Source organism: Heloderma suspectum, chromosome 3 (assembly GCF_057233095.1).
Source record: "Heloderma suspectum isolate Gila_16-S chromosome 3, 16-S_ref, whole genome shotgun sequence".
Taxonomy (NCBI): Eukaryota; Metazoa; Chordata; class Lepidosauria; order Squamata; family Helodermatidae; genus Heloderma; species Heloderma suspectum.
Window position 1 is genome coordinate 311,963,131 of NC_139460.1, and position 26,142 is coordinate 311,989,272.

The 26,142-nt window shown below is 44.8% G+C and overlaps 1 protein-coding gene across 2 annotated transcripts in view; it reads left to right on the forward strand.

Annotated features, from left to right (window-relative positions):
• NAALADL2 (N-acetylated alpha-linked acidic dipeptidase like 2) overlaps window positions 1–26,142 on the forward strand; it is a 1,211,675-nt gene that overhangs the window by 862,586 nt on the left and 322,947 nt on the right. For both annotated transcript variants that reach the window (XM_084847509.1, XM_084847508.1), the window contains exon 10: window positions 18,650–18,796. In XM_084847509.1, the coding sequence (XP_084703635.1) occupies window positions 18,650–18,796 (147 nt within the window). The remainder of the gene's footprint in view (window positions 1–18,649; window positions 18,797–26,142) is intronic.

The window sequence follows — 26,142 nt, forward strand, 5'->3', positions numbered from 1 at the left end:
GATGAGGTGGATTATCTATAACCATTACAATCTGGCTTCAAGCCTGGTTCTGGGAGAGAATTGCTTTGGCCATTTTGCTGGACAAATTACCTGAATGAGGACAAACAAACTAAAGCATAATCCAGGCATGCATGACAGAGATGCTCCTGGCCGGTAAAAAGACAGATCAGAGAATAGGGACTCAACCTGTGTGGCATGGGATTACAATCAGGTTGAAGACTCAGGTTTGCAGTTTGGCTGTACTCCTGTATGTCGTGGTTTCAGTTATGTCCAGGAGTATGTTTGCACAACTAAGGCTAGAAAGTCAACTGCACCCATTCCTTGATATGTCAGACCTGGCCATGGCAGCGCATGTCTTAGTTACAGCTAGGGATGGCATCGGTGCTCGGCTCGGGCCAGGAGTCTGACAGACTCTCCCCTACTCGTGCCTCCAGGCTGTGCCCACCAAGCCTCTGCCCCTGCTCATGCACCCCACACTTGCCGAGCCTCCCTCTCCTAACCTGAGCTGTCTGTGGGCACCCATAATTCCTGCAGTTGCCATTTTGCAAAAAAAAAAAATAAAAAATAAAAAATGGTGCATTGGGAATTTCTGTGAATTTAATATTGTGCACATTGCAGCTGTAAAGGACCTATCTACACAATATTGCAGGTGTAAACGGGCCATTTGCGTCTGTAATGTTGTGTAGATGGGGTCTTTACAGTTGCTATGTATGAGCGCAATATATTAAATTTATGGAAGCGTCCGAGTTGCCATTTTTTCGCAAAATGGTGGCCGTGGGAACGCCGGGTGCTCGTGGATGGCTCGGTGAGGGTGGCTTGGTGAGCATGGTGCACAAGTGGGGGCAGCAGTGTGCAAGTGGGAGCATTGACTCCTGAAGGACCCAGATGGGGTGGGGGTGTCCATCCATCCCTAGTTACAACCCATTTGGCATGCTGCCCTGCACTTTACTCAGGACTGTTTTTAAAAAGCTTTGGAAACTTCAGCTTGTCTATGATGCTGCAGCCAGATTGCTTACCACTGACCAGGGCCAGTTGTAGAGAATATGTGATGCCCTGGTTACCATAGCATCACTGGTTACCAGTCTTTGTTGTTGTTGTTGTTCAGTCGTTCAGTCGTGTCTGACTCTTCGTGACCCTATGGACCAGAGCACGCCAGGCCTTCCTGTCCTGCGCTCTCTCCTGGAGTGTGCTCAGGTTACCAGTCTATTTCTGGACAAAATTCAGAGTTCTGGTTATGAAGCCCTGCCCTGCACAGCTTAAGACCAGGCTGTTTGAAAGACTCCATTCTCCCACATGAGCCTGCCCAGGTTTTAAGATCTCTGGGGGAGACATTTCTCTCAGTGCCACCACCATCAGAGGCATGTTTGGTGGAAACATGAGAGAGGACCTTTTTGGTGGTTGCTCCCAGACTTTGGAACTCCCTACCAAGGATGGCCAGGCTAACTCCATCTTTGTTGGTCTTCTGCCAGCAGGCTAATACATTTTTAATCAGAGAAGCATTTGGTGTCTTAGCTGACAGTGAGGAAGTTTTTAACTGGTGGGTGCTGTTTGTGTCTTTTTTTAAATTGATGTGCTTACATTGATTTACTTCTATCTTTTAACTATGATTTTGTATTTTATTTTATCTTTTATTGTTAGTCACCGTGGGCACTATTTGTTGTGCAAAGGTGGGATATATATGCAATGAACATTAATGCACCTGTTCTTCTGTTCACATTGCCTCTTCTATGAATAGGAAAATTGCAAGATATGGTTTTTGTGATCACAGAAAAGAGCCAACATCTACTGTTGGTGGTGGTGTGACAGCAAGGGCAGGAGGATGCATGAGCTCCCCTCTCACTCCTGCCCTCGCTGTCATGCTACCAGAAAATCCACGAGGTGTCCTGACTAGGCAAGGGCCAAGCCAAGCCAGCTGGCAGATGTCAGACTGGAGTTTGGGGCAGGGGGGAAGCCGGCAAAGCTCACCGAGCTCCACCCTTCCAATGGATTCCTCTGATACCTCTAGATGCATTACAGTGTACTTCTACAGCTGGGGCTCAAATCCACAGAAGAGTCTCCCCCAGTATTTTTCTTATGAATCTACAATCACTATTGCCTAACTGGGGCTTCTTTCTCACATTAGCAGAGATATATCCCCAGTGTCAGATTTATGGGTGGTTTCTTTAAATTGAAAATCCTTATTTACTTTTTTAATGAAATATTTGAAAAGCCCCAACCCAGGGGATATTCCGGGGAGTTAACATCAATCTGTTCTATAACTGATGCTTTATCTCTGCAGAAGTTATCTTATGCGCTACAGAGTGGTTTCATCAAGAAAGGCTCCAGGTTCCCCTCAAAAGTAACCCAAGCTGTATTAAAATTCCTGTTCGTTTTATAGTAAAATGTGTGCATCATTCACACACACACACACACACACACACACAGAGTATATATATACTCTATGTGTGTGTGTGTGTGTGTGTATATATATATATATATACACACACACACACACACATACATCTCATACACACACACACCCATATTTGTGTGTGTGTGTGTTCACATTGTAGCATGCAAAAGATGAAGATAAAATTGCATTTTTTTCAACATTTTTCCTACATTTTTTCTTGCTTTCTAATGAATTATTTCATCCTAAAAATAAACTTCATTTAAAATAAATAGCCAGTGGTGTTTATTATATTATAGTACTGCAATTATGGAATGAATTAAAACAAACTTCATATGTCCATTTCTTAGGCTGTAAGGTGGGTTTATAGGATACCTTTCTGATAGTCTTCATTTGCGTTACATTCTGCAGAGTCCTTTTATTGACTGTAAAGTAGAACTGTCATAGATAGGGATAGACAAATCTGTCATTTTAGTTTTCTTCCACATTATTTTTTTAAAAAACATATCAAGTTTTTTTTTCTGTCCTGTTCATGAACAATTTTGCAAATCATGGCAAATTCTTATTAAATTCAGTAGTGAACCAAACAAAATTTTCACTCATCTGCACAGGCCAAATTCCCAGCCCGGCTATTCCCATAATGGAGAAGAGCATATTACCCTTCCTTTCTCATACAGCTGTTAAAGATGAGGAGCCTGTCAGAAAAAAAAGGTGGTAACCCTAGTTCAGCACCACAAACATTGTTGAATAAACGGGGATTCACACCCAGACTTTAAGAGCTAAGCCCTGACGTTTTCTGCCTGTGTGGACCAACCTGTCAGTTTTGCTTTCTCCTGTACTGAAATTCTTGAAATTTCAGATCTTTCCTTCCCTGATTAGGAAAGAATTTGCAAATTTTGGGAAGTTCTTTTCTTTTTCTTTAAGAGCTAACAAAATTCTCACCCATCCCTAGACATGGAGTAGGTGTTTCATCTCAAATGAGTAAACAGATATATGGGTCTAACATTTTCTGAATATTCCATTGTAGAATATAATCCTGTTAGTGCTAGGTCATCCTTAAACATAAAAAAAAAAAATCTTAGCAGATTTTCCTTTCTCATGGACGTTTCATACATATGTCTTTTGACTTCTTATCAGTTGATTCCACACCACGATGAGCATGTGTGAATGTGTTTCCATCAAAAGCATTAGCCCAGTTCTGATGCGGCAGAGCCTTTATGAGGCCAATGAGAGGCTTGTGACATGGCAGGTATTGCATGGAGATGATGATAGTATGCACTGGTGCCTCCATGTAGGGCCTAAGCATCATGGTGGGGGGATGCAAACTTGTAACAAGGGCCCCATCCCCTCCCATGCATCCCATCTCATGAGTCATGAAAGAAAAGTTTCCATTTTAATTCTGAAGTTATATTTTTGACATTTCTCAAACTACATCTGGCCTACACTAGCTAGGGCTTTCCTACTATGCCCTCAAACACCTCCTGTTGATGTTTTTTGTTTTTTTGTTTCACTATTTTTGTTTAATTAATATCCAACCTGAAGAAGAGTCCTATAAAGCTCGCTAGTTATCCCTTCCTCCTGCCTATACACAAGGGACTGGGACTCCTCATGTTAATGGGGTTGTAGCCTAGGTTGGACACCCTTGGACTGTGGGGGCCAGTGAAGTGTAGCCACCCCACTGGGATGCTGGTGTAGGACAAAACCAAATTGTTGATCCCATCCAGAATCACTTCCTCTTGATATTACTGGCAATGGTGTGGCAGCTCCCCTGCCATTCCTGGTAATGTAAAAATGGGGTCTTGCTTCTCTGTCATTCTGTGTAGGATCAGAGGCTTTCTAGGTGTTCTCACAGAAAGCTAAATGCCCCATTATGCCACTCTACAGTTTGTGGGGCTGAGTCCTGGCTGGAAAAATGACTATGGTGGACAAACTCTCCTTGGCTTAATTTGGAATTGGGTTGGCAGTTACTAATGTCATTGGAGACTGTGTCGGGGCCAGAATCAGTTATTTTTAAGAATTATTTATTGGTCCACAATGTTTCCTGCATGTGTGTTTCCTTTCCAGGCAGGGTGCACATTCTTGCAATGTCTCTTGGGAATTCTAGTGCAGGAGATGGAGTGAAGGCAGTGTGTTGGATGAGTTGAGTCCCTGGGGAAGCATTAAGAGCAAAAGAAAGCGGCACACACAGAGACAGGGATGTTTGACAAATTCAGTTCCTTTTGCTTTTAATCAGAATGTACCCAATTCAGAACTCTCAGAATCAAGCACAGACCCAAATGCACTCTGCAGTTGAAGTCCATACATTTCTGAGCTTGTGTTGTGATGTGATTGGCAGGGGAAAAAAATTGTCTTTGAAAAGGGCATCTGTTTGAAAAATGTGCATAAAAATGTGTACACACTAACACTTCAATCAGTGGAAGAAAAATGTGTACATTTAAACATGTGCATAAGTGATACATGCTTATGGGGAAATGTGCATAAAAATACACACTAATTTTCATGAGGAAAACACACACAGAGAGAGAGCACGCGCTCTCAATCGGATACAGACATGAATCCAAACTAGCTTTGAGGTAGGACTGAGAGAAGTTCGATGAACTTGACTTTTGCTGAATTGCACATCCCTACTCAAAATCTCATTTTATATTCTGGGCTGGAGGTGAGCTTTGGAAAGAAATTGCACTTGATTCAGCCATTTACTGTGAATGGACCAAATTCATATACCAAAATGGGTAATTATGAAGGTTGGCAACATCACTAATTATTATAAATCTACTGTTATTACACATTTAGTGCCATTGGTGTTTAAGGACATTTCCCTGATAGTTTACATCTTGCAGTATGTAGAAGCCACTTCTATAGCCAAGATGGTACATGGTAGCAACATAACACATACATTTTTATTTTGGCTGCAATGCTAAGGAATCCAGAAAATAGCTATCCTTCTGCTTAGAAAAGTATGATTTTCCATTTGTGGGTCAGTCAAAACAACTATGTATATTTCTAGATGACTTGGCAGCGGGTGTACTGTCTCACCAGCTTTTCCCATCTGCAGGAGAAACAGATGCTAAGGCAGCCTTGTGTTGTGGTAGATTAACCCCATTTCTACTCCAGAGTTGGTGGGGAGTCTTCTGTCCCTCCATGTGCCTACCAAGAAGCACAGAGTCCATCTGTTAATGTTTTAGCACTAATACTCTGGGGAATCTAAAGGAGCTCCCTGGAAGCTGCTTGCAAAAGAACATCTGAAGTTATTAGGTAGACACATCCAGAGATGATTCTTCATCCAGAATCTCTTTATATGTGAGAGTGAAATGGGCCTCACCGTGTGGGGGAAAGTCAGAGATGGAAGGGAGCAGATGTCCCCTTGAATAGCAGGAATATGTTCAGCAAAATCATCTTCTCAGATTGTTTTGTGCCATAGTTCAAGGGCAGAAGTGCTGTTAGAATCTGAAGCCAAAGAGTCTACATTCAGGCAAGATGGAGTCTCTAAGCTAAAGGCTGGACAGAGACCTCAAGATGGATGCAATCAGAGAAGGACAACAGTGTAGAGCTGGCCATCACATGGAAATCTGGCCCTTTTGGGGCTCAACAGATTTCCCAAGGGCACTCAGCTTGGCTTGCATTTGTGAGCTGAGGTGCAGGCTTTTCCCCAGAAGCTGGAAATTTCTTGCCCCCCCTGCAAAAATTGTCATTTATGCAAATTGTGGCCTCAATTTGCATAAACGGTGATTTTAGAGGGGGGTGGAACCTGAAATCTGCAAGCTGACCCGACTCATACAGATTGATTTGGGTCAGTTCATGGGTTAGCGGGGACAGAGGGCCAAGCTGCTGAAAGCTTAATGAACTTCACCCCTCAGGAAGATTCCTCCAACATCCCTACAACAGTGAGAGGCGAGTAGTCTGATGAGGATCTCATCAAAGTAGCTGATAAGTTTTCAGAGTTTGGTTGTGCTAATTTGATGCTGCAGAAGACAGCTTTGCGGTAGTGAACAGAACATTGTACTTGGGGCAAATATATATATATAAAAAGGTAAAGGTGTCCCCAACCAGTCGTGTCCGACTCTAGGGTGCGGTGCTCATCCCCGTTTCTAAGCTGAAGAGCCAGCGCTGTCCGAAGATGCTTCCATGGTCATGTGGCCAGCATGACTGAACAACGAAGTGCACGGAACGCTGTTACCTTTCCCACTGAGGTGGTACCTATTTATCTACTTGCAATTTCTTGCTTTCGAACTGCTAGGTTGGCAGGAGCTGGGACTGAAGACGGGAGCTCACTCCGTCACGCGGCACTCGGGTCTTGAACTGCTGACCTGCCGACCTTCCAGTCTGCAGTTCAGCGTCTTAACCACTGAGCCACCGCGGCCTATATATATATATATATATATATATATATACACACACACACACACATACATACATACATGTATGTGTGTGTGTGTGTTCATGTGTGCGCGAGTGCATATAGATAGGTAGATAGGTAGATAGATAGATATACATATAGATGTAGATATAGATATAGATACGTGCCTGAAGTTCTTGCACTGCATTCAGTTCAGAACTACCTATTTTCTTCCAAGAATGGTTGAGCTCAGGGCTGGGTAGTTGTTCTAGGTAGTTGCAAGTTTCCAACAATTAGGGATGGATGGGTGCCCCCCCCCCCCGGTCTGGGTTCTCTGGGTGTCCACCCAGCTCCTGCCCCATCTTACACATCCCTGGACACACGCTCAAACCCCAAACCAGCTCATCAAGCCACCCTCAGTTACCTGGGCCCCATCTGCCTCCGCCATGATTGCCATGTTTTTTTTCAAAACATGATGATCACAGTCCTGTACCCATATGCGAAATAGCACCAGGAATCTTGCATATATGGGCGATTCATAGCACCATTTTGCATACATGTGTGAAAAATGCGCATAGACTTATATGCCATTTGGGCACCGTGAATCACCCATGAGTGCAAGATTCACAGCACCATTTTGTGTATTAGTCTATGTGTGCAGTATTGTGATCACCATGTTGTTGTTTTTTCAAAACATGGTGATTGCAGCAGAGGTGGCTGGGGCCTGGGTAAGTGCAAGGCAGCTTGGCAAGCATGGGGTGGGGGGAGCTGGAGCAGGGGCAGGGGCTTGGCAGGATTCCACCAGAATCCCAGACCAAGATGGGTGCCCACACCATCCCTACCAGCAAGTTCACAGTGCTGACTGGCTAGCCCCCATGTGTTACCAAGAAACTTTGCTCCCCCAAATCACGGACATTTTGCACCAATATAATGATACTTGCTAGTGGTGAGTGAAAAATGTATCGAGATGACTAACACCCCCCTGCACTGCCAGTCTATGTGATTAGAAGGTACAAGTGCAGCACCCACACCTGCCCAGTTCAGATGATCATGATCTTGGCTGAAAAAGCCTAATATGCATGAGTTTCAGTCACCTGCACATAGCCACTTCAATCCTCCTTCCATGTAAGTGAGTAAAGAGCCCAGGAACTGCAGTTAACCATAGCTTCCCTTTATGTTCAAGCTGGGAAATATGGCTAATAACTTCCAAATAAGCCAGGGTAAGAAAGTCAACTTTAAACCAAGGCTTCAATCATACTATGACTTGTTTGGAAGCCATTGACCAAGATTTCCTGGTTTGGATGGAACAGGAAGCTATGGTTTACTGCAGTTCTTGGAAGGTTCTGCCCCTTGCACAAAGGTAGGTACAGGTTCACACAAATTGTGCCAGCGCATGGATACAGCCTGGCAGTGGCCCGTGAATACTCCCAAGGTGCTCATTTGGGCGGCTTTCCCATTTATATCAGACCTCCAGAAGGCCTTTTTTTTTTTTCAGGAGAAGTCTCTGGATGGCCTGCAAACACTACTTTCTTGGGTGTACACTAACGGTATAACGTCCAGTACACCTCTCCATCACTGTTAGACCTTGTCTAGCACCTTCCAGCCAACTTTTTATCTGCCTTGTGAATCCATTGCTTACTTCTGTGTAAATTTGGCTGGAACTGAAATATTAGATTACTTTTATAACCAAAGTTAAGCAGTACTTCTCAGCTTTGTATCTTTACAGGGCCATTTATATTCTGATACTTAGAGCAATAAAAGTTGAACTAAGCAGTTAAGCATTGAGATACAAGTACTATTGATCTTGAACACGACTGTCACAAATACATCAATATTGCTTACATGAGGGATGATTCTATTTAATAAAAATACTGCTCAGCACTACATAATTACATTATAAAATTTTAAATATCCCTTGTTGGTATTGGAAATTCATTTTCTGGATTATAAAATACTTTATCTTGTTACACGTAAGCAGCATTTTTTTTTTCACCAACCAAAGATTTTTTTAAAAAGTTACATTTTTGATTGAGAAGTATACATATAATTTTATTTTTTATTATTATTTATTCATATATTTTTATCCTGCCTTCTCCTACATTTAAGGCAGCCTTTACATGCCACATTAAAAAAAAATTGAATATATATTAGAGATGGGTAGTGGTGAATTTAGGGTGCAGTCCTATATACCCTTACCTTGGAGTAAGTCCCATTGGAGGCAATGGGGCTTCCTTCTGACTAGACATGTATAAGTTTGCACTGTTAGAAATGCAGGCACTCATCGTGATAGCCTATTAGCCCCACTGAAACCGTTGTTGTTGCTCAGTCGTTCAATCGTGTCCGACTCTTCGTGACCCCATGGACCATAGCACGCCAGGCCTTCCTGTCCTCCGCTCTCTCCCGGAGCGTGCTCAAGTCCATAGTCATTGCATCAGTGATGCTATCTAGCCATCTCATCCTCTGCTGTCCCCTTCTCCTTTTGCCTTCGGTCTTTCCCAGCATCAGGGTCTTTTCCAGAGAGTTTTCTCTTCGCATTAGCTGGCCAAAATATTTGAGCTTCAGCTTCAGGATCTGTCTTTCATGAACTTTAAAGTTCGCACCTTGCACAGATTTGTTGGGCCCAATTCCAATCCCCATGCCTTCAGAGTTGGATAACTGGGTCATGGCATACAAAATCTAAGGACAGATGATATAATACATCTTGCTATTCAGCCATAATTCTGTTGCTGGGTCTCCCCCTGCTTTCCTTACAAATCTGAAAAAAAAAAATAGAACATATTATACCACACTGATTAACATCTTGTAGGGCTAATAGGGGACATATTAAATTATGTTGGAGCAGGTATTAGCAACTAACCACAGTGGCCCGTGCCTAGGGATGGCGGATAATTTCTCCCCGAAACTTCGGGGGGCCGAGCGCCAACGTGTTCGGCCCCCCGAACAAGTTTCGGTGAGAAATCCTCCGCCCCCCCGCCCCCCGCCCCCCCCGGGACGGGGCTTACCTTCCCTGAATGTCCCTCCCGGCGGCGGGTCCGGCTGGCGGTTCGTCCGGTGTTCGAGCGGGGCGGGAGCAGCAGCAGGTCTTTCGACCAGCTGCCGCCCCCGCCATTGCAATGAAAGAAAAAAAAAAAACGTCCCCTGATAGGCTACGTGACGATTCACGTAGCCTATCACGGCTAGATTTGCAAAGTCAGCCGTGATAGGCTACGTGAATCGTCACGTAGCCTATCCCGGGTGACTTAAAAAAAAAAAAAAAGTGTGTACGGATAATGGTGGCCCCCATAGGGAGCCGCCATTCCCGTTCCTTATTTGGTCACTGTAGTCTACGTAAATCTTTACGTAGACTACGGCGAAAATAAGGGCAATGCAAATAGCGTTGCCCCCCGAAGTTTCGGGGAGAAATTCTCCGCCATCCCTAGGCACGGGCCACTGTGGTTAGTTGCTAATACCTGCTCCAACATAATTTAATATGTCCCCTATTAGCCCTACAAGATGTTAATCAGTGTGGTATAATATGTTCTATTTTTTTTTTCAGATTTGTAAAATTTAAATAAATAAACATTTACGTAGACTACAGCAACTAAATAAGGAACGCGAATGGCGGCTCCCTATGGGGGCCGCCATTCGCATACGCGCTTTTTTTTTTTTTTTTTAAAGTCACCCGTGATAGGCTACGTGACGATTCACGTAGCCTATCACGGCTGACTTTCCAGATCTAGCCGTGATAGGCTACGTGAATCGTCACGTAGCCTATCAGGGGACGTGGTTTTTTTTTTTAACTTTCGTGTTCGCGGCCGGGCGAGGCGGGAAGCCTCCCACCCGGCCTGAATTTCGGCCGGGCGAGAAGGGAAGCCTCCCCCCCCCGGCCTGAACTTCGCGGGGGGAGCAGCGAAGTGCTCCCCCCCACCGCGAACAAGCTGCGAGAAAAGGTAAGTGACTTTCGTCCACCCCTACCCGTGCCTGGCCTAAATGCAGAATGTAAGATTTAAGGGAGAGGCTGTAGTTCAGTGGCAGAGCACCTGCTTTGCGTGCAGAAGATCCCAGGTTTGAGCCCAGCATCTCCAGGTAGGGCTGGAAAATTCCTGTCTGAATGACCGGAGAGGCACTGCTGCCAGCCAGTGTTGACAGTACTGGGCTAGATGGACCAATGGTCTGACTCAGAAGAAGGCAGGTCCCCATGTTCCTAAAAGATTACTTGATGCCATGTTTGGTTTCATGGCATGGACTTCCCCTCACTTAGGCTCCCACAGACTCCAGTCTGTGGACTGCCACACTTGCCCGACTTGGCTCACACTGAACTGGGCAAGCACAGTGGTCCCCGCTGGTCTGCCAAGCTGCCATTTTGCATAAAAATGGCGGCTCAACCTTTTTCGTAAATCCCCATTTGTGCAAATGGCAGCTGTAAAGGGGCCATTTACTGAAGATGACAGGCATACATGGACCAAGAGTATGCCTGCAATCTTGTGTAAATGGCTGCTTTACGGCCACCGTTTGTGCAAATGGGGATTGACAAAAAAGGCCGAGCCACCATTTTTACACAAAATGGCACCTTGGCAAGGGATCAGACAGCCACATGTTGCTCTCCAGGCACCCATGGACTGCCTGGCAGCTTGATGCCCATGGGGAACAGCGTTGGGAGGCTAGCAAGGGTCTGCCAAGCAGTGCACAGTATGGAAGGGGGTGAGTTTGGCCATCCCTATGTGGGAGGAATGGAAGGGAATGCTTTCACTTTGGGGCAGAAGCCAATAGGAGCATAGCGTCCTGAGCGGCCAGAGCAACCTTGTGCTGATGTGACTGTAGAAGGCTGGATCTACACTTACTGCCTTTTTTCACTTCCAATGAGGTTTCACTGCCCACCTTTTACACTACGCAGTAGCCGCCTCGAATTGGAACTGGAATTTCCCACTTCCGTGCTCCTGCTTTCAATAGCCTAATATCCCAGTATTTCCCCTTAATGTGCTCTGATTTTCTGCCTTTGCTACCATATCCAGTTGTAGTCCCCTCCCCCACCTGTCCATATGCGGCGGTGTTTGTATTTCCCTCCTGTCCAATCACAGCTCTCGATGGCCCCATGTCTTCTTCCGGCTAACAATTGCATAGCTTCCTCAGCTAGGGATGGCGGAGAATTCTGCCATGGATCTCAGTGAGGCTGAATGCCAGTGCATTCGGCCCCCTGAAATCCGTGGTGGAACAAAGCCCCCCTGCCCCACCCCCCCAAGAAAGGCGCGCGAAACAGAGCACCTACCTAGTGCCATTCATGGTGCTTTGGGATTGGCCGCTGCGTCGGCGGCCACATCTGTGGCTGCCATTCGCTTCACGAATTTTCCCATGATAGGCTACGTAAATACTTACATAGCCTATCCCGGCTAATGCAGGGACGCCATTTGCATCCCTGCGGAGGCCGTGATAGGCTACGTAAATATTTACATAGCCTATCACGGCGAAAAAAAAGGGACACAAATGGCAGCGGCTACGGTGGCTGCCATTTGTGTCCCTGCGCAGACCAGCTGCGGCCGGAGGTTGCTGCGGGTGGCTCCAGCCAGTGGCTCCATGGAGTCGCTGCAGAGCAGAGCCGGCCAGCGAGGATTTCATGGGGGAGGGACAGAGCGCCTCCCCCCACTGCAGATGTCACGAAACGAAACAGGTAAGTCATTTTCTACATCCCTATCCTCAGCAGCCCCTGTTTCCTCAGCAATAAGCAAAGGGCTGGATGTGTGCACGCTTGTCTGATTTCAGAAGCTAAGCGGGGTCAGTCCCAGTCAGTGCTTGGATGGGAGACCGCCTGGGAATCAGGCTTCCTGCACTGAGCAGGGAGTTGTTGTATCCCTTCAAATGAGATTAAGTTTTACCCCCTCCTATCCCCCGCTCTGGATTTTTTAAAAAAAATTCAGGCATTATCCTCGCAGAATAGGGGCTTCTCTGCAGTGTTTTTTTCTTCTTCTAATTGAGGCATGATCTTTGAAGCTTTGAAGTTATGAAGTTTCACAGTGTTGAAGCTTGGAAGATCATGCCTCAATTAGAAAAAAAAAATGTGGTGAAGCCCCGATTCTGTGAGGATGACGCCTGAATTTTTTAAAAAAACATCCAGAGCGCAGGATAGGAGGGGTTAAACTTAGTCTTATTTGAGGGGATACAACAACTAGGGATGGCGGAGAATTCTGCCATGGATTTCAGTGAGGCCGAATGCACTGGCATTCAGCCCCCTGAAACCCGTGGCGGAATGGCCTCCCACACCCTGCCCCCCCACAGAATCCCCCCCGGGATGAAGCTTACCTGAGGCAGATGTTCTGGTGGCGTTGGCTCTGGTGGCGACGGCAGCTGGTCTTTCGACCGGCTGCCGTGGCCGCCATTGTCGACCTGCTCTTTGCCATGATAGGCTACGTAAGTATTTACATGGTGTATCATGGCAAGCCAAAACACACACACACACAAAAAACAGTGTACACAAATGGTGGCGGCGGCTACTACGGCAGCCGCCATTTGCGTTCCCTATTTTTGGTTTTTTTAACCAAGTAAATATTTATGTAGGCTATTATGGCGAAAAAAAAGGGGAACGCAAATAGTGCAGTGGGCGCTATTTGTGTTCCCTTTTTTTTTGCTGTAATAGCCTATGTAAATATTTACGTAAGATAAAACGGCGAAAAATAGGGAATGCAAATGGCAGCCTCCATAGCTGCCGCCATTTGCACACTCTGGTTTTTTGTTTTTTTGTTTTTACTTTCCATGATAGGCTACGTAAATACTTACGTAGCTTATCACGGCAGCCTGACATTTTTGTCCGCAGCAGACCATCCATGGCCGGAACTCTGGCTTCGGCTGGCCCTAGCCGGCTGCTCCGCGGAGCCGCCGCGGAGCAGAGCCGGCCGGGCAGGATTCCGGGGGGGAGGACCGGATTACCTCCCCCCACATCAAGGATTCTGGGGGGAGGGACGGAGCACCTCCCCCCACCACGAATCACATCCGCGAAAAGGTAAGTGACTTTCATACATCCCTTAGAACAACCGCCTGCTCAATGCAGGAAGCCTGATTCCCAGGCGGTCGCCCATCCAACTACTGACCGGGGCTGACCCCGCTTAGCTTCCGAGATCAGACAAGCGTGCACAGGAAAACAGCACAGCGCTCGAGTGTGAACCGAGCTTGCGCATTCAATGAAGCACTGCAGCAGGAAAAATGGGTGAGTTTGAATAATCACGTTTTAATGTGAGAGCGTTTAACCCTATGGGACACCGAATTCATTGTGATGGCGGGCACAATGTAGATTGGCCCAAAGTTGCATTTGTTCAAGTTGTTTGTGCTCATCTACTAGTGAAAGAGTTTTGCTCTGGCTTTCTGTAAGCTGTAATAAATAAACATTGAGTTTGAAGACATGTGGTGTGTGCTGCTGTTCCCCATATACAAAAGAAAGAACATGCATGTTTGTAACATAAAACTCTCCTTCATTGTTAGGAAGAAAGGTTCACTTGAATATTTTTTCTTTCTTTTTTTAATTCCCCATTATAAGTACAAACCAGCACCAAAATAACCTTTAAAACTCATCGAGTCTAACTCTCAGCCCCACTGAATAAAATGTTCCCACAATTATTAAAACTGCCCCTCACTGGTTAATCAACCGGGCTTTAGTTGATTATTCTATTGATCATTAAACCTATTAAAATGTGCAGCCCTGATGAATACTGTAACCACTGTATAATGATGCATTAATGTAGCCTGTTACTGAAAAATAGATTGAGGATCCGAACCTGTATTTGAAGCTGACCAGATTGCTGACAAGAGGTGAATTGCAAGTGGCAATATCTAATTGAAATGAACTCCCCTAGCATTACTGTTCCCTCTGTGTGTGCTTTAAAAGATGGCTTGTTCAGTGTAGCAAACAAAAATGCCATACGGTATGCCTGATAAAATCTGACAGCATTACAGTAATCAGCAGGTTGAGTAGCAAAGTAGCAAAAGCTAGAGAAAATGGCTTGAAAAAGGAGCTAAATGCTTTGGGAAATTAATTAATGTTAAGAACCCAACTTCTTGCCACTGGAATTACTTATTCCATGCAGAATACACACACACACGCACACACACACACGACGAGATGTTAGGGATGTGTGAATCATGAACCCACAAGATTGCCAAAGTTCTCCGAATTCCATCTCGAAGCACATTCCAACTTGAATTCATATCAGGTTATGAGCTTTGTCCCCCGCCCCCTTTTCTCAGGAAAATCTGTGCATATTTTAATTTTGTACTTTTCCAAATGTTCTCATCAATTGTGGACATATGTTTGAAATGAACGAGGCAGATGAATTCAAATAAGGGTACTGCAGCAAAATTTAAAGGTCTGCTTTTTGGATGTGTTCAAGTTGTGCAGTGCAATCTTATACATGTCTACTCAGAAATTAGCCCCACTGAGTTCAATAGGACTTAGTCTTGAGTAAAAGTATATAGCACTGCAGCCTAAATTGCAATTTAAATTAAACCTAAATTGCAATTGCATGGTGCCTACAAGAGCATTGTCATCTTCCAGGATCCCCAAGTGTGCCTGTTAGACAACCTTGTGCTTCCTTCTATTCTATCCCCACCTTCCCCACCTTTCCCATCTTACATATTTAGGATTCCCTTCTCCACCCTGCCAGTTCTGCTGCCTACCTCAAATTTCCCCCTCCTCTGCCAACCCTGCCACTGCCAGTGCCACTTCTGCCTACCTCCACGCTCACCTCAAGAGCAAGGAAGCAGGATTTCAGCAGACTGGGAGACATCATCTCCCAGAGACTGTGTCCTCCTTTCCCAATAGGGTTGGGTGTGGGGGAAATGTGCCTCAATGTTGAGGAGTGCTATTGTCATGGTTACTTATACCACCTCATAATGAGAGATACAGGTATTCTTGAGGAATAATAGTGTGTGTTCTGAAATATAGGGAGATGGCAGGTGGTCAGGCCAACCAACAAGTTGAATTCTGGTCTTGATGGTATATCAAACACAAAATAATGGTAAAAATCCTTCCCTGTCTGCCTGCCAGCGTTTAGAAATCATGCGGCTTGTCATGTATCACCATGTATTACTATATCTAGTGAAGGACTGCAATGTTACTAAGAAGTAACATATAGTTCTGCTATTTCAGTGACTGCTTAAGTGATTGCTTTCTCTGCTCCATCTGCATGTTTGTATAACAGGAATGAGTGTTTGTTGAAGTTTTTTAATCCACATTTCTGAACTGGCACACATTGTGAAGCTGTTAAATATCTTCCTGAAGTGTTGAAAAACTCTGAGTTAAGAAAGCTCAAGATGGGAAAATAAATTAGACCCAAAGAACTAGGATTCTGGTGAAAGGGACAAAATATACCTAGGCAATTAGTGTCAAACAATTTACTGAATTTGACTGCATAACTTAATTTGACGTGTCAGATCTGCACAAGTTTTGATGACCCATGAAGCCAAACAGAACTGTCCCAGTCATGTATCAGCCCACCGAGGGCTCAGTAAACTTCCCTGCCTTACATTGGATAAACAGGGGGACTTGGAATGGGTGAAGGCACCCATTCCACACACACTGCAGAAAGTCCCTGGAGTTTGGGGAAAACTTGGCTCTCAAATGCAAGCCACATTGTGCAGGCAGTGGAACTCCACTGAGCCCTCAAAGGGCTGGATTTCCAAGTGACAGACATCCCTACATAGGAGGCACATTTGGTGGGAATGTGAGAGAGGTGACCTTCTCAGTGGCCGCACCCATGCTCTGAAACTCTCTACTGAGGGCAGCTGAGTTGAGTCTTTCTCTGTTGTCCTTCCACTAGCAGGTAAATATTTTTTAAAAAAATTATTTAGGTAGACCTTTGGCATGTAAGCTGATCTGCTGCTGAAAGGGTTTTAACTGACTTTATCTTGTCTATATCTTTTATTGTTGTGTTTTTAATTGTGTCTTTAATTGATTTGCTGTTATGTTATGTTTTAATGAAGATTTTGTTTTTAATCTCTATGTTATCAATGTCGAATGCCTTGAGTGCCATTTTTGGTGGAAAGGTGGGCTATAAACATAATAAATAAATAAGGTTACAGATTGCCATCAGAGCTCTGCAATATGTTTCCGTTTTCCTGCACTCAGTCCAATAAGTGCAAATGTACTGGGACTATTGATAAGCACTTGGCATTTTAAAAACCAAAAAAATGTTATTTTATTGTAGTAAGTTTTGAAATACAAGCTTTGTATTTCATTTCTGGTTGTTTTGTATTGACCTATGGTGCCCCTATTCCCAAGCCCTTAAGCTCCAGACTTCAAAATCTCTGACAATGTCCTCTTTAAGAAGGATCTAGCTTCACTACTGTCTGGATCACAACATGTACATTTTAGGATGTACATGTTGATAGGATTGCACATTTAGGGTACAATCCTATCAACTGTGCTCTCGATGATCATAAATACCCAAGGTCGGAAGCATACAATCATCCTATGCAGAGAGGGAGGAGCAGCAGAGGCAATCTTCACCTCCCCATGTCATACCCTGTATTTTTTGCTGGATGGGCTTTTTTGTCCATCTAGGGATGGCATTTTGGAGTGCAAAGGAAGGAGGCTGGATACCTCATATCCTGGCCTCTCCAATCTCTTCCTCTCCCTACCCACCAGAACACCATCTTTTCCCTCTCTCCAAGGTTGTGTTCCTGAGGCAGATGGTGCAGGAGGGGGAGAGGGGTCGGATCTCCAATTCCCCCCTCCAAGTTCGGAGAGTTGTCTCTGACCTCGGATAGGGGGGAAATCTGAACCTTGAAGGGGAGAAATTGCACCCTCTATTACCATTAGGATTTCATAAGGTCTGTTCAGGGCCAGCTCCAGGCTGGTCCATCTCAGGTTTTATACCAAACTAGGAATGTAGTGAATAGGGATAGTGTGGGTACCCAATTCCATGCACAAATCCATTAGAACCACCGCTGCCCTCACCCCTGAGCCCTGCTCACCAAGCCCCTGCCCTTGCTCCTGCTCCCTCCCTGCCCTCCCTTTGTGAGCTGCCCGCTCTCACCTGGCAGCCTCATCAAGCTCCACAGTTGGCATTTTTTGAAAAAAATAAAATGGCAATTGCAAAAATGTTCATATTTGTGAATGCACAAAAATGCACATTTTTGCAAAAATGATAAATTTTGCACATATGCAAATATGCACATACAAAATGTGCGTTTTCTCATATGCAAATATGTGCAGTTGGAAAATGCACATTTTTGCCTATGCAAATACATATGTGTGTGTGTATGTATAATTTGCACTTTTGCAAAAAAAAATGTGCATTTTCGTGCATGCACCAAAATGCACATTTTTGGGATCACCTTTATTTTTTTTTAAAAAAATGGCAACCATGGAGCTCGATGGGGCTGCTGGGGTAAGCGTTTTCTGCTCGCCGAGCATGGGAGGGGCTCGAGTGTGGTCCAGGGATTGGCAAGGAGGGGCAGGGGCTGGGCGGGCACCCAGAGAACCTGAATGGAGGTAGATTCACACATCCCTAGTAGTGAACATCCAAAAACCTGGCAGAAAGCGGGTGGGATTTGGAGGGCGGAAGCAGCAGGTGGGGAAGGGATGCATAATCGTTACCCCACATATTGCTTCTCCCTGTACTCCTCTCCAATTTCTTTCCAATCCAAGTAATGTCTGAGAACCATAGCTGGGAATAAGAAGCTGGGGGACAGGAGTGTGGGGGAGAAGTGGCAGTTTGGGGGGGAGGTACCGCTACAGTACCTACTGTCACTGGTGGCCTCCAAATCATGCTCGCCTCTCCCCCATCCCAGGTCAGCAGCAAAACATCTAGTTTGGCCCCAACTCTAATATTTAAGCAATACTTGTGGATGTTGCTGGATTGAGGACATTTAGCATACATTTCCTTTAGTTCTGATCCGCTTAATTTAGTTGCACATGCGACTACCAAAACTAAACTTGAATGTAATGTTGTGTGTTTCAGAAACACAACTACACCTGTCTCGGGCAAGAGAAATGCATGGAATCCAATGTCAGTTCTGTACAAATGCAAGGTGATTCTGATTATTTCATCAACCACCTCGGGGTCCCAGCTCTGCAATTTTCATACCAGGATTCGACAGCATTAGAGGTAATTGCAAATGAAATCACCTAGTTAGGATTGGCTAATCAGAAAGCAAAATCTGGTTTCACTCAGCAAATTCTTCCATATCAAGTCAATAGCTGTCAAAAGCTGCTGGCTTATTGGTTTGTTTCTTTTTAAAGATACGGATGTTTCTGCCAAGTATTTGGTCTCATCAGTTCCTCGAAGTGCATGTCATGTTCCATTGAAAAGGGAAATGTATGCTGTCGCCTGCATTTTTATGCAGACAATCATAACAAGGAAATTGCTGCAGTAGGATTAACATCGAAACATAATTGTAATATTCACAGCAACATGGGATGTGCAAAGTGGACTTTTGCCCTTTTATTCTGAAGGATAGCTTGTGTGTTGTCTCTGAAATTAAATGCAACAGATTACAAATATGCAAAGGCTCCCTGCCTAGGAAAAAAAATATTATTATTAGAGGGGAAAAGGCAGAAAAGAAACAAACATTTCTAGCAAAAAACATTTTTTTTCTATCTTGGGTTTAATACTTTAAAAGGTTTTTCTTTGTTTGGTTTGTTTGTTTGTAATGTCTGTTTAACCTCACTTCTATTTCTGAGGGCTAATGGAAACATGGAATCAGGAGATCTGTGATTCGATCCCCTGAACTTAAAACAAAACAAAACAAGAATATTAATAACAACCATCTGGTTGGGGGCCATGACACTAGGAGAGGGTTAATGCTTCGGTTTGGCCCCAACTGAAACTGAAATGAGTTGGGAGTAAAAACAACAACAACAACAACAACAACAATAACAACAGTATCATAGTAAATGGGTTCAGTACAATTTTCTATCAAAACGTATGGATGCTGTGGCAGGTAGAACTTTTTTGATGGTGGTGGTGATTAATTTAGCAGTCCCTAGTTAGGATATGTAGGGCTGTTTAAAATAATAATTAAAAATTATCACAAAGTAAAGTGTAGAATGCAGACAAGACATGACCCTTTCTAGGGATGGACGAAAGGGACTTACCTTGTCCCGCAGCTTGCTTCGCGGTGGGGGGGAGGCGCTTCGGTTCTCCCCCCGAAGTTCAGGCGAGGGGGGGAGGCGCCCTGCCTCGCCCGGCCGAAACTTAGGCTGGGGGGGAGGCACCCCATCCCTTGCCGGCGAAATTCAGGCTGGAGAGGAGCGCCCCATCTCCCTGGCTGCAAAAAAAAGAAGTAAAAAACAAAACAAAAACACACACCCGTGATAGGCTACGTAACGATTTGCGTAGCCTATCACGGCTAGATTTCCAAAGTCAGCCGTGATAGGCTACGTAAATCGTCATGTAGTCTATCACAGGTGACTTTGGGGGAAAAAAAAAAGCGCGTACGCAAATGGCGGCTCCCATGGGGACCGCCATTTGCGTTCCTTATTTTGGCACGTCTAGTCTACGTAAAGATTTATGTAGACTACGGCGAAAATAAGGGCAACGCAAATAGCGTCCCCTTATTTTTGCCGTAGTCTATGTAAATCTTTACATAGACTACCCCTGTCCAAATAAGGAATGCAAATGGCGGCGCCCAGGGGGTGCCGCCATTTGCGTACGCATTTTTTTCCCCCCCAAAGTCACCCGTGATAGGCTATGTGACGATTTACGTAGCCTATCACAGCTGACTTTGGAAATCTAGCCGTGATAGGCTATGTAAATCGTCACGTAGCCTATCACGGGTGTGTGTGTGTGTTTTTTTACTGTACTTTTTTATTTTGTAATAGCGGCGGCGGCAGCCGGTCGGGAGACCGGCCGCCGCCCCCACCCCCGCCGAAACGCTGCCGAAACGCCGCCGGGACCCGCCGCCGAGAGGGACATTCACCGAAGGGAAGTCCCATCCCGGGGGGGGCGGGGGGCCGGCAGAGAATTTCCCTATCACTTTTGGGGGGCTGAATACGTCAGTGCTCGGCCTCCCGAAGATTCGTGGAGAAATTCTCCACCATCCCTAATCCTTTCACAGAAAGCAAAGCACCTCCCCATGTTTATATGTCACCTAATCAGTATGACCGCCACCACACCCATAGCTATTCCCATGCTTGTCTAGGGGAAGGGCCATACCACAATGGTAGAGCCCATGTTTTGCATGCAAAATGTACCAGGTGGTGATGGATGGATCAGTGAAGCTTGAGCTCCTGGACGTTCTCTGAGTTCTACCATGAAGCTCAGTCTACCCCCCTTCCTGAAGGTGAGCCTTTCTTTGGTTGTTAGAATGGGGAAAGTACACATTTAGGAGCACTTTTTTTAAAAAGTCTGCACCCAAATGTGTACTTTCCCCCACTTGCTAAAGCATGAAAATGTGCTGTTCCCCCTCCCCAAATGCACATTTTTAAAGTGTGCATTTCTCTGATGACTGCATTTTGCAAACGGAATTGCAAGCTCGGGAATATGCAAGCTTTCCCTGAATAATGCACTTGTGTTCAATCCAGGGTTGCAAACAGGGAAAGTTCTGACATTAAATGAGCTGAAATTAAATTCTTGTATATCTCTCATCTCAGGTTCAGTATTTAGTATCTCCAGGTAGGTAGGGAAGGTAGGTAGGGAAGTATGAGAGTTTTGATTTCACTCGCAGAACGTGTGAGCATGCCATGTTCTCAACTGCAAATGTGAGCACCAGCATGACCACATGTCTTTTGAAAATGTTTGTAAATTGCTGAAGATGTGCTCTCATTTGATTTGCACAAATCTCCTAAATTGACACAAATCTCCTAAATTGATGTGAATTTCCTAAATTGATGTAAATTTCCTAAATTGATGTGAATTTCATAATTTGCACAAATTTTCCCTGTAGACTGAATAAGCCCAACTTATTTATGGATGAAATTTGCATAAATTTAGGAAATGTGCACAAATCAAACAGGGGAAAGTTGCTCAAATTTCATGTTTGATCATGGCTGAATTCGCACAATTTTCCAGTTTGCACAGAGTGTGCAGCAATCACAAATGCAAAGGGTAATTGGGCATGAGATGACCGGTGAGCTGATGTTTGGAGAATGTGGAGGATCTCAAACATCAGTCATTCTGCCATCCCTACAGGTAGGACTGGTAAGACTCTTGTTTGAAACCTTGGAGACCCACTGACAGTCAGTGTAGGTAACAATGAGTACATGGGCCAATGGTCGGACTCAATATGCAATGTCTATGCAAATAGCTTCCCTGAGTGGTTCCTCGGATGGTGTGTTTAGGATATCATTGAAACGTCACTGTAGCCTGCTCCTTCCCAGGCCTCTAGCATCTAAGGGTGCAATCCTAACTAGATAAGCGGCCGCCTCCGAACTTGGAGGAGACCACCTATCCAAAGCAAGGCAGAAGAGGCACGGAGGGATCATTCCCTCCGCACCTCTCCTGCCTTGCTCTTTTTCGCTAGGCAGCCATTTTCAGCTGTCTAGTGGCAGGGGGCTGGCCGGGAGAGGAAGCTGCTGTACGACATATTGGATGTGTCATATGCGCAGCTCTGCCCTCCCACCCTGGAACCCCTCCCGCTCTGCGCACCTTTGGGGAGCGCGGAGGACAGGGCTTCTCCGCAGTGCCTTGGAGGCAGCATGGATGAGAGGGGCAGTCTGATTTCCGGGAACCGACCTTGGAGCATGGGCTCTGAGGTCAGTTCCCAGAAATAAGCATATCCTATGGCCTGCTAGACAGTGTCTAGAGGGACATAGGATTGTTCTCTAAGTTACCCAGGGGGAGCTGAGCCATTGTGTCCCTCTTTGTTAGGTGGGTCTCCCATTCACTGTCATAGTCAAGTGCTAGCATTGCAGCGCACTACCAACACAAGGGAAAGGTAGATGTGTATCTGCTCCCATGCATGTGGGGATGAAAGATGAACACCCAGGAAGGGATAGATTGCACCTGTGGTAACATGCCCATAATTTCAAACTTATTGTCTACCATGGTCCTTTTAGAGGAGTTGTCTTTTTGCATGTGCTTTCATTATCCGCCTAAATGAAAAGCTCAAATTGAATAGCGGGAGCTTGGAACCCGTTGTGTGTTGGCATCTGCACTACTAATTTGCCAATAATTAAATTTCACAAATGCAGAGCAATCTCTGGATTTGCCAAATGCTGGAGTGATTCTCTCTCTTTCTCTCTCCCCCGCAACCCAACTTTATAAGAAATGGTTGTGTTAATTGAAATGTCTGTACTTGGCATCCTTTATTTTTAGCAAGGAGGGTTTTCCATTTTAAAACACTGTTGCACCTATTAGGAAAATCATTCTGTTTCAGATTAAATATCAGGCAGAGGTTGTCATAAAAGAAATGGAAAAGCAGATGTTCTCTGATTAAGAGTGCAATGTTTATGACAGGCTTGTGGTCCAATGCTCATTTCTTCTGTCACTGAACAGCTGCTCTATGTAACTTTTGTTCCAGAGCTGTGTATTCACTAATCTAAAGGGCATGTGTAGGGATCTGTGGCTTCAGTTACCCCAAAAGAAGACGCATCTTTTTCCCCTGTCATCTATTTTTATTATTTAATTCATTGTATCATTTATATTTCATCACCATCATTATTTTATTTGTATGCTGCTTTTCCATGGTAAAACCATGCTCAAAGTGGCTTACAGCACCATCAAGAAAAATACATTAAATACACAAAAGTTTCCATATAACTAACAATTGCAAGTTGTAACAGCATTTAAATAATCATACAAATAGGCTAAAGATCTCACAGTAAATATACACCAACATTAAACAATCCACTAATAACAAAAGTGAAACACAAAACAATGTCAACAGAAATAAAAATAATTTATCTCATCTAAAGCTAAAGGTTACCCCAACCACAAAGCCTAAGCAAGACCCTCCCCTGATGATCTCTAAGCATCTTTAGCATCAAGAACAGCCACTGTAGCTAGAGTAGGGAAGTCAGATAAATCAATTTGGGGAGTGGAGTTCAATGGGATTTCCTAGGCGATTTTGCGTAGTCATGGTCGAATTTGCACAAAATACAGCTGGATTTGTGTAATTTGTGCAAATTTGGCCATGATTTATGCACATTGCTAAGGGGCTCCTGCCCCACCAATTTGCAAAGAAATTCCCAGAGTTTGGGGAACAGCCCACAGCTCAGCTCAGAAATGCAAAGTGAGTTGTACATGTCGCGGAACTCCATCGAGCCAAAAAAGAAGCAGAGATTTCCCAGCAATGGACAGCCCTAAGCTGGACTCAGTTAGGGCCCCACCTTCCTAGGCCTGGTGGAAGAGAGCCAGGCAGACTCACGGCTGGATGTCTCAAACTACTTATAACTTTTTCGAAATATGAGAAATCTGGGCAGGTAACAAACTCGATATAAAACCAACACGGTTATAACATAACATAAAACAGATTCAAAGAGTGACAGTATCTTTTCAAATATCTTTTTCAAAGTATTCTGCTAAAAGAAAATCCTGGTTATGATGTTCAGGGCTGTTGGCTGGAAGGGTGTCTGTGTGACAAGCACTCCACATGGAAGCAAAAGGTATATGGCCATTCACTACATCAGTCTCAGCGAGAGAGTTGCCACACAAACACTGGATTCTTCTGGTGACAGCTAGCTTTGGCATGAAGAGTATGTGGGGAGTGGAGCAGTTAGAGCATTGGACTTAGACCTGGGTTCAAATCCTTGCTCAACTAGAATCATAGAATCAGATAATAGTAGGGTTCGAAGGAGCCTATAAGACCATTGTTTCCCAGTAGTAACGTAAGGCTATGACATATGTATGGCTGTGAGAGCTGGACTATAAGGAAGGCTGAGCGCCGAAGAACTGATGCTTTCGAACTGTGGTGCTGGAGAAGACTCTTACGAGTCCCCTGGACTGCAAGGAGGTCAAATCAGTCCATCCTAAAGGAAATCAACCCTGACTGCTCATTGGAAGGACAGATACTGAAGGTGAAGCTGAAATATTTTGGCCACCTAATGCAAAGAGAAAACTGCCTGGAAAAGACCCTGATGCTGGGAAAGTCTGAAGGCAAAAGGAGAAGGGGACGGCAGAGGATGAGATGGCTAGATAGCATCACTGATGCAATGAATATGGACTTGAGTACGCTGCAGGAGAGAGCGCAGGACAGGAAGGCCTGGCGTGTTATGGTCCATGGGGTCATGAAGAGTCGGACACGACTGAACGACTGAACAACAACAACAATAAGACCATTGAGTCCAACCCCCTGCTTAGTGCAGGAATCCAAGTCAGAGAAGCCCTGACAGATGGCTGTCCAGCTTCATCTTGAATGCCTCCAGTGTGGGAGAGCCCACTACCTCCCTAGGTAATTGGTTCCATTGCTGTATTGCCGTAACAGTCAGGAAGTTTTTCCTGATGTTCAGCCAGAATCTGGCTTCCTGTAACTGGAGCTTAGTATTCTGTGTCCTGCACACTGGGATGATCAAGAAGAGATCCTGGCCTTCCTCTCTGTGACAACCTTTCAAGTACTTGAAGAGCGCTATCATATCTCCCCTCAGGCTAAACATGCCCAGTTATTTCAGTCTCTCCTCACAGGGCTTTGTTTTCAGTCCCTTGATCATCTTTGTTGCCCTCCCCTGAACCCTCTCCAGTTTGTCTGCATCCTTCTTAAAGTGTGGTGCCAAGAAATGAACACAGTACTCCAGATGAGGCCTAACCAGTGCTGAGTAAGGGGGAACTTCACAGGATTTGGAAGCTATGCTATTATAAATGCAACCCAAAATAGCCTTTGCCTTTTTTGCAGCCACATCATATTGTTGGCTCATATTCAGCTTGTGATCGACAACAATTCCAAGATCCTTCTCACTTGTGGTATTGTTGAGCCAAGTATTGTGCATCTTGTAACTGTGCATTTGGTTTCTTTTTCCTCGGTGCAGAACATGGCATTTATCCCTATTAAATTTCATTCTGTTCTTTTCTGCCCAGCACTCCAACCTATCAAGATCACTTTGAATTCTGTTTCTGTCTTCCAGGGTATTAGCTATTCCTCCCACTTTTGTGTCATCTGCAAATTTGATCAGCATTCCCTGTACCTCCTCATCCAAGTCATTAATAAAGATGTTGACGAGCACTGGGCCCAGCACTGAGCCCTGCAGTTCCCCACTTGTTACCTCTCCCCACCCAGTTTGAGAAGATCCCATTGATAAGCACTCTTTGAGTCTGATTCTGTAGCCAACTGTGGATCCACCGGATCGTTGTTTCATCTAGCCCACTTTGAGCTAGCTTGCTCATCAGGATATCATGGGGCACTTTGTCGAAAGCTTTGCTGAAGTCAAGGTATATTATGTCTACAGCATTCCCACAGTCGACAAGGGAGGTGACCTGATCAAAAAATGAGATCAGATTCATCTGGCAGGATTTGTTCTTGGCAAATCCATGTTGGCTTCGAGTAATCACTGCATTGTTTTCAAGGGGCTTACATATGGATG